The sequence below is a fragment of the Carassius auratus genome, chromosome 36 (genome assembly GCF_003368295.1).
Source record: "Carassius auratus strain Wakin chromosome 36, ASM336829v1, whole genome shotgun sequence".
In the NCBI taxonomy this organism is placed as follows: Eukaryota; Metazoa; Chordata; class Actinopteri; order Cypriniformes; family Cyprinidae; genus Carassius; species Carassius auratus.
Genome location: NC_039278.1, coordinates 6,201,900 through 6,211,396, shown reverse-complemented (window position 1 = coordinate 6,211,396; position 9,497 = coordinate 6,201,900). Strand labels below are relative to the sequence as shown.

At 48.8% G+C, this 9,497-nt stretch overlaps 1 protein-coding gene across 1 annotated transcript; it reads right to left on the bottom strand.

Moving 5' to 3' along the window:
• Positions 1 to 305: 305 nt before the first annotated feature.
• Positions 306 to 2,820, bottom strand: LOC113055627 (protein hairless-like). Its single transcript, XM_026222044.1, has 2 exons — positions 2,337 to 2,820; positions 306 to 1,952 (listed from the first exon to the last, which is right to left on the bottom strand). The coding sequence occupies exons 1-2, from the start codon at positions 2,673 to 2,675 to the stop codon at positions 306 to 308; spliced, it is 1,986 nt and encodes a 661-aa protein (XP_026077829.1). The 5' UTR covers positions 2,676 to 2,820.
• Positions 2,821 to 9,497: the final 6,677 nt, after the last annotated feature.

The following is a 9,497-nucleotide window of genomic DNA, read 5'->3' as shown; positions in this document are numbered from 1 at the left end:
CTTTGAATGGTGGTTCTAAATTCCAGTCCTGGGGACCCCCTGTTCTGCACATTTTTGCATGTCCCCCTTATTTAACACCTCCGGGTTAGAGTTTGGGTGAGTTTCCTCAAATCTTGCCCTGGAGGTCCAGTGCGCTGCAGAATTTAGCTCCAACCCGGATCAAAGTAACCTGCCTATGACTTTTCTTATGATCCAAAAGACATTGATTTAACATACTGAGGTGTTTGATTAGGGTTAGAGCTAAACTCTACAGGAAAGTGGATCTCAAGGTCCAGATTTGAGGATTCCTGGTCTATATTCACAAACTAAAACTGATCTGTGTTTGAATCTGTTTCCACGCAGTGAAGCCGGGCAGTGGTGCGGGACAGGGCTTCGGAGCTGGCCAGGGCGCAGGACAGGGAAGCGGAGTGGGACAGGGCTTCGGCGCTGGCCAGGGAAGCGGAGTGGGACAGGGCGTCGGAGCTGGCCAGGGAAGCGGCGCTGGCCAGGGAAGCGGAGTGGGACAGGGCGTGGGACAGGGCTTCGGCGCTGGCCAGGGAAGAGGCGTGGGACAGGGCTTCGGCGCTGGCCAGGGAAGCGGCGTGGGACAGGGCTTCGGCGCTGGCCAGGGAAGCGGCGTGGGACAGGGCTTCGGCGCTGGCCAGGGAAGCGGCGTGGGACAGGGCTTCGGCGCTGGCCAGGGAAGCGGCGTGGGACAGGGCTTCGGCGCTGGCCAGGGAAGCGGCGTGGGACAGGGCTTCGGTGCTGGCCAGGGAAGCGGCGTGGGACAGGGCTTCGGAGCTGGCCAGGGAAGCGGAGTGGGACAGGGCTTCGGAGCTGGCCAGGGCGCAGGACAGGGAAGCGGAGTGGGACAGGGCTTCGGAGCTGGCCAGGGAAGCGGCGCTGGCCAGGGAAGCGGAGTGGGACAGGGCGTGGGACAGGGCTTTGGCGCTGGCCAGGGAAGCGGAGTGGGACAGGGCTTCGGCGCTGGCCAGGGAAGCGGCGTGGGACAGGGCTTCGGCGCTGGCCAGGGAAGCGGCGTGGGACAGGGCTTCTGCGCTGGCCAGGGAAGCGGCGTGGGACAGGGCTTCGGCGCTGGCCAGGGAAGCGGAGTGGGACAGGGCTTCAGAGCTGGCCAGGGAAGCGGCGTGGGACAGGGCTTCGGAGCTGGCCAGGGAAGCGGAGTGGGACAGGGCTTCGGAGCTGGCCAGGGCGCAGGACAGGGAAGCGGAGTGGGACAGGGCTTCGGCACTGGCCAGGGAAGCGGAGTGGGACAGGGTGTGGGACAGGGCTTCGGAGCTGGCCAGGGAAGCGGCGCTGGCCAGGGAAGCGGAGTGGGACAGGGCGTGGGACAGGGCTTTGGAGCTGGCCAGGGAAGCGGAGTGGGACAGGGCTTCGGCGCTGGCCAGGGAAGCGGCGTGGGACAGGGCTTCGGAGCTGGCCAGGGAAGCGGCGTGGGACAGGGCTTCGGCGCGGGCCAGGGAAGCGGCGCTGGATGGGGAAGCGGTGTGGGACAGGGCTTCGGAGCTGGCCGGGGAAGCGGCGCTGGATATGGCGCGGGACAGGGCTTCGGAGCTGGCCAGGGAAGCGGCGCAGGACAGGGCATCGGCGCTGGCCAGGGAAGCGGAGTGGGACAGGGAGTGGGACAGGGCTTCGGAGCTGGCCAGGGAAGCGGCGTGGGACAGGGCTTCGGTGCTGGCCAGGGAAGCGGCGTAGGACAGGGCTTCGGAGCTGGCCAGGGAAGCGGCGTGGGACAGGGCTTCGGAGCTGGCCAGGGAAGTGGCGTGGGACAGGGCTTCGGCGCGGGCCAGGGAAGCGGTGCTGGACGGGGAAGCGGTGTGGGACAGGGCTTCGGAGCTGGCCGGGGAAGTGGCGCCGGACAGGGCATCGGCGCTGGCCAGGGAAGCGGAGTGGGACAGGGCTTCGGCGCTGGCCAGGGAAGCGGTGCTGGACATGGTGCGGGACAGGGAAGCGGCGCGGGACAGGGCTTTGGCGCTGGCCAGGGAAGCGGCGCGGGACAGGGCTTTGGCGCTGGCCAGGGAAGCGGCGCGGGACAGGGCTTTGGCGCTGGCCAGGGAAGCGGCGTGGGACAGGGCTTTGGTGCTGGCCAGGGAAGCGGCGTGGGACAGGGCTTTGGTGCTGGCCAGGGAAGCGGAGTGGGACAGGGCTTTGGCGCGGGACAGGGCTTTGGAGCTGGCCAGGGAAGCGGCGCGGGACAGGGCTTCGGCGCGGGCCAGGGAAGCGGAGTGGGACAGGGCTTCGGCGCGGGCCAGGGAAGCGGAGTGGGACAGGGCGCGGGACAGGGCTTCGGAGCTGGACAGGGCGCGGGACAGGGCGCGGGACAGGGCGCGGGACAGGGCGCGGGACAGGGCTTCGGAGCTGGCCAGGGAAGCGGCGCGGGACAGGGCTTCGGCGCTGGCCAGGGAAGCGGAGTGGGTCAGGGCTTCGGCGCTGGCCAGGGAAGCGGAGTGGGGCAGGGAAGCGGCGTGGGACAGGGCTTCGGCGCTGGCCAGGGCTTCGGCGCGGGCCAGGGAAGCGGTGCTGGACAGGGAAGTGGTGTGGGACAGGGCTTCGGCGCAGGCCAGGGAAGCGGTGCGGGACAGGGCGTGGGACAGGGCTTCGGAGCTGGCCAGGGAAGCGGCGCGGGACAGGGCAACAGTCAAGGAAGTGGTCAGGGATGTGGCAAGGTTCAACATTGTGGTCAGTGACCTGGTCACGGGAATTTGTCATAACTTTATGGAGATCTTTTCCATTCCGTGCTTTTATTCAAATGGCATGTTTTCCCTGTTTGTTCAGACAGTTTGGGAAATTTTTCTGTCTCTCTACCACCTCCAATAAAAATAATTGCTTGATTTGAAGACTTTGTGTTTTTAGTATCATTTGGCTGCTTTCTAACAACTACTCTCTTGGCATCAGTGCTTTAGATTCCTCTCCCTCAGTACTGGACGATCAGCAAAGTAACTTTTCAAAATTTAAATTCTTGGCAAAGCAGAATTGTCTGCAGCTTTAATTCCAGTCAGAAGTCATTTTAATGTGTATTTGTTGCTCTAGCGTCATGTCATGAATGCTGAAAATGGTTTGTAGGGCGCAAGTAATGCTTCTATAAGCTCTTGTCATTCTTCTGAATGAAGAGGCCATATTTAAAATGTTTCATGGTATACAGGCGTTTCATGTATCCATGCATGTTAATTAACAGAGTAGAGTGGAAGGAAAAAGTGTGGAAGAAAACGATGCACAACCGACTGAGAGAACCGCAGCCTTTTTAGGCTTGTCAAGGAAAATGGATTCAAGCATTTGAGTGAACTTCACAAGGAATGGAATGGGGGTCAAGGCATCAAGAGTCACCACACACATAAATGTCAAGGAATTTTGCTACAGTTGTCATATTCCTCTTGTAAAGCCACTCCTGAACCACAGACAATGTCAGAGGCGTCTTACCTGGGCTAAAAAGAAGAACTGGGGACCTCAGCAGTGCCGCAAACTGATCACCTCCATGCCACGCCGAATTGAGTCAGTAATTAAAGCAAACTGAGTCCCCTACCAAGCAGGGTTTGAAAACAGAAAATAAATTATATCCATTCACTCTGAGCAGAATTGATATTTTAACGTTTCTTTTCCTGCGTTCCTCTGATATTATTACCTTTCCGAAACGGGTTCAGATGGAAGAAATACCGGTTTATAACCTCATTTAAAAAAAATAATTGTATTTGCTTATAATTTGCCTAATAATAAGAATAAAGTACAGATTTGTTTTTACTCAAAAAGCAAAGGAAAAAAGAGAGATCTGGTAAAACTAGCCATTAACCCACTGAGTTAAGTCCAGTGTTGGGAACGTTACTTTAAAAAAGTAGTTTTAGTTACTCACTACTTGTTCCAAAAAGTAACTAAGTTAGTAACTGAATTACTCTATAATAAAAGTAACTCATTTTTTTTTTTTTTTGCAGTTTTGACAAGTCAGTTCAAATGAGTAGAACAGACAGGTACATAACTTTCAATATTTATTGCACGTCAACAGACAGCAAGAGTTTTATCCTGCACTTCAAGTATTATCTTTGTAAGAAAAATGTTTTTGGCCACTAGCTTTGTAGATGCGTGTCACCCATTACATGTACACATACATGCACGTTCTTGCCTTTGACCACAATGAATTTGAAGTAGTGCTTATATCTTCACCTTGAAAATGCCAACTTTTCATCGGATTGCTCCTGACTCGAATCTCTGTGTAGCTGTTGCGCGCGCGCGCGTGTGTATGTTTGGCGCCGCTGGCGCAGCCGCGTGTGTGACGGCATGTGTGTAAAAACACTGTCTCTGATTGGCTACCATGAAACACATGACTCTGCCTTAGCCAATCACAACCGCTTATCTCGTCATTAACCCACCTACCAAAGTAACATACAAACCAAAAAATCTGTCAACACTTTAAAGACATTTAAGTATTTTAAAGATATTTATTAAAGTTTGCTGCATTGTAAAAAAAAAAAAAAAAAAAAACAATACTTAAAAATAATGAAGGCTAAAATGCTTTTAGGCTAAAGAAAAATGTAACAAATTATAAAAACAGTAGTTTCTCTCCAAAACAAATCATCTAAAGTTTAGGCTATAAAAACGTCAATCCAAAAACAAATTAATTTAAGGTGAATCTGATGCCTACCTCTCTCATTTGGCACAAATCCAAATGTCTCCATATTCCAAGCAAGACAATATTCAAAGCCTTTAGTTATTTTGCCGCCGGCAGTTGGAATCAGCATCCAAGAATCAGCATCCAAGAGATCAGGTGTGCTAAAACACTAGTCACCTTTAAATCTAGACTCAAAACTCATCTGTTTAGCTGTGCATTTACTGAATGAGCACTGTGCGATGTCCAAACTGATTGCACTGTATTTTACATATTCACTGTATTTTATATTAATAATTGCCTATTTCTAACCGTTTTAAATTAATTTTAAAAAAGTCAATTTTTAAATAATTTCCAAAGTTATAAAATTGCTTGTTTTATTTTTGTTCTTCATGATTATTTTACTTTCTTTCATTTAAAGCACTTTGAATTAACATGTAATGTTATGTGCTATATAAACAAACTTGCCTTGCCTTGCCTTGAATAAATTGTTTACACACTCTTGTACGGTAAATTTTGTTCTGGATAACGGCTTCAGTCTGCGCTACGCTACATGAAGTCAAACACACCTACTGGTACCACAGCATGATCGCTGTAGCACCTGACCACTACAGATTAATTTTGAAGTTGATATTGTCGCCATAGAAATGCACAATCCTCTCATAATTAGGCTATCTTATGACATCGCGTGAACGTAGCATTCAGCTCATCCAACCCCAATCAAACACACCCAAACAACCTAATCAAGGCATTTCAGATTACTAGAAAGCTACAGGCAGTTGAGTTTGATCAGGGTTGGAATTTACCATGTGGGCTTCCGCCTAAAAGTTGGAATAGGGCTTGGGCGTCGCGATGTCATTACTTGGCGTGGCCGCCACGTTGGTAGCCTCCTTTACTGCTACTCGGGCTACTGCGCAGTGTTTAGACATACTCCCTCTCATCCGTGTGTCTTAAAAATCTATTTCAACCATGGTAAATCGTTGCTGTATTGTGGGGTGTAATAGCGCAACATATAATCACCATGGGGAAAATCAAATGAGTATGGATTAACTTCCCACCGCTTTCCTGCTTGGAGGCGTGACCACGGAGACCATAACATCTGAATATTCATTTAAATAGCTTAAGTCAACATTGAAAATAAGGGAAATTTATTGTGTTACTCATCCAAAATACGGGAAATTTCAACATTCATCTTTTTGTTGCTATCCCTCTGCTGACATAAAAAATCCGAACTACAAAACTGCTGCATTAACTAACATTACGCGATTTGTGAAGCTAGGTCTAATGTGACTTTAGTTACAGATTGGCGTGAAATCGTGCTCTCACAACAACCACGCTATCTTAAAAAGTCCAACATCACGCTAAGGTTGCTTTCGAGTAAGCAAAACAATGCTTTGAAAACAGCTGTTTCGCTGGAAGGGCAAGGAGTAGCAACAGGACAGCAACACAGAGACTCGACAGGTCCTATTGAAGAGCTAACGGGATATTTTACAGGAAAATACCCATCCATTTGTGAACTGTACATGAGACTTCAATGACTTGTAGCTTCAGAACTATTCTGAAGTGTAGGCACTCACAAAACAAACAAGGAAGCCAAAGATATCTGTAATGCAAAAGTGCGGCAACAAGTCTCCGTCGGTACTCCACTATTTGTTGGGAATTTCATATGGATCCAAACCATTAATAGTGCCGATTTTGTCCACATACCGGTCCCTGGCATCCATATTTAGCGTATCCTTATAAATCCCACAACATTTTCGAGATTTTAACATCTACTCATCTCTTCTCGTTCAACTTTCTGTATGTTTACATTCGTGAGGCTAGCAACAGGGCCGTCACGGCCCAGATTGCAACTCGGCGCCCAAGCCCTATAAGATCTTGTTCGCAACTTCGTGATGGTGTGTAGGCTGTCATTACCCTCCACCTGGTTTACTCACCTGAATATGATTGTCAAGTCATTGAGTAAATTGCTAAGATTCATTCTGTGATCAACCATTTAACTTGTCTTGCTGACCAATTGTCGCAGGACGAACAATGTCTGTTGGGAGTGCTCCATCTTATGGTGGTTGGGACGATCCTTTCCTATATGGAGCAACATTAAGACTGCGTTGCTGTTTTGTTGCTTTGTGTTGCTTGCTATTGTGACAATTGTTTGTTGTTTTAAGCACTGTGCATGTTTTATATAACTTGTGTTCTGTGTGTTAGGCCCGTGTCAGGAGGCTGGCTGTACTAGATCCTTGGTGGTGTTTGGAGCACTGAGATTGTATTGCCCCTTGTGATCACTTGCCTCACGTGTGTGTGTGTGTGTGTGTGTGTGTGTGTGTGTGTGTGTGTGTGAGTGGTGTTAAGAATAATCACTTTACAGCTAGCCTACCTGGCCACGGGTAAGTTTTAGTCATTTTGTTTTGTGTGTATTGTATTGAATTGTAGTTGTTTAGCTCTATTGAGCTACATTTTTAGCCTTAAGTGTTCTGATTATTGTAAACCTAATAAACATGTACATTAATACCTTCTAGTCTCTGCCCTACCTGGTAATGAGCCTGTGTGTTTAAAAATATGTTAATTTTTAGTTCCCCTCACTTTAAAGGGGTGGTGTAGTCAGCATTGATACATCACCTTAGGGTTTTAGTATTCCTAGGGTCCTATATTAATCTCCTCCCGCTCTGCTACACAGAAAAGGAAAATCCAGGACCAGATTGTGTTTCACCAGCCTGTCTGAAATCCTGTGCTGATCAGCTGGCCCCCATCTTCATTTAGATCTTTAACAGATTACTGGAGATGTGCAAAGTTCCTTCATGCTTCAAACATCCCACCATTATCCCCATACCAAAGACATCCAAAATAGCAGGACTAAATAACTAAAGGCCTGTGGCTCTAACATCTGTGGCCTTGAAGTCTTTTGAAAAACTGGTGTTGGCCCTCCTAAAGGACATTACTGGACCCTTATTGGATCCTCTTCAGTTTTCCCACAGAGTAAACAGGTGTGTATACGATGCAGTAAACATGGGACTGCATTATGTTCTGCAACATCTAGACAGACCAGGGACTTTTGTGAGGATCCAGTTTGTGGACTTCAGCTCGGCCTTCAACACTATCATTCCAAACCCCCTCCTGCCCAAACTAACTCTCCATGCCCACCTCCATCTGTCAGTGGATCAACAGCTTCCTGACAGACAGACTCCTGAAGTTTGCAGACAACACCACACTCATCAGCCTTATTCTTACGGAGAGGAGATTATGGAGCTGGCTATCTGGTATAGTCTAAACAACCTGTAGCTCAACACGTTAAAAACTGTGGAGATAATCATGGTAATCAGAAGAAACCCCCCTTCTCTCCCCCCACTCACCATCATGAACATTCAGGGAGTTCTTTAGCAGACAGTCGGAGGTTGTTTGACATGGCTGTGTGAAGCTGGGTTGCAAAATTTTGTCTCTTATGTTGCACTCTGCTTGTGAGGCCTTTTGGCTATGGCAGACTTTCTGACCTTCTGTGCTCTGGTGGTTGCTGTTGCACAGACATGAATGTGGTTCTTGTACTTGGAGTTCATTTAACAGTTTGTTAGTGAGTGATGGGTGACTGAGGTGATGTTCTTTAGTACCTCAGATTTTTCATCAACGGTTGGCCTGTGAAAGACTTGCTCATTCCTTGTGGTTGTTGAACAGGTGATTGTCATCTCTGATGCTGATGGTGTACCAGGTGATCACTGGCTTTCCGTTCTGTCACTGATCACAGTGAGCATGACTCAACTTTGTGGTCATAAGTGTGGAACTGGTTTTGAAGGAATTCTTTCAGTTGTCTCACGATTATTCCATGTCGTCTGACAGTAAGCTGTCCTGTTCTTGTGCATACTCAGCACCGTTCACCGTTCGTAAGTGGTGCTGAGGTGGGTTTTGTTGTTGCTTACCCACACGAGTTGCTCTTGGATGTGGCAGGTGATTTCCTTTGGATGTTTGGTTATGTTTGCAGTTGTTCTTGTCCTCTTGGTTTCTTGAGAAGCATGGCTGGTCCCATGGATTTTTTTGGGCTAAAAGCCGTTGTGGACATGTTCTCTGTGCTTTTGATGGAAAACTCTGGTGTTGTGATGCCACTGGGTGTCATCCAGTGCAAGGCTGACAGAGTTGACAGAGTTCAAGATTGTGGATGTTTTGTTACCTTTCTTTGAGGCCATCTTCTGCTTGTTATAGGCCTTCTGTGTTAGGTCATGCAACTGTTGGATGGTCATTGAGCGTGGACAGGCCATGACACCTAGATGGACTCCAGGGTGCAGATTTCTTAGGAAGAGGCTTTAGAAGTTCACATCCTCTTCAAGGTCAGGTTTGTTGTGTGCACTAAAGTAGGCTTGTCGGAGTCAGTTGTAGTAAGTTTGTGGAGCCTCTTGTCGATCTTGTTTGGTTTACAAGGCAGTTAACAGTCTGAGTTCAGGCTCAGGGGCTGTAAACTATTTAATCAGGAACTAACAAAGTTGCTGGTAGTTTGACTTTGTTTGACTGGGGTGTGGATCAACAAAGTTTCTTACCTCGGGACTGAACGTGGCTCTAAGGTGGTAAAACCTGTCTCTGTCAGTCATATGAGGTCTCATTTCCAGATAAAATTCGATATCTTGCAGGTAAGCCTGGATGTCGTGGCCCTCTGGAAGTTGAACGGGTTGAACCTGCTGATGTTTTCAGACAGCTTATTGAAGCCTTTGATGGTCATCCCATGTGCGGCTCCAAGGTCTGCTTGGACGGGAGGTTTTCTTTCGTTGGCAGAAAAGGGATCTGTGGCGAAAGCAGGTGAAGTTTTGGGTTTGTGGCCCTTCACTTTTTTCCGCTTGTAAGCATATTGGAGTTCCTATCTGACCACGTAGAGCTCATCATTGGTATCATCTAGTTGTTGGGTCAGATTGTCCATTTCAGTTCTGTA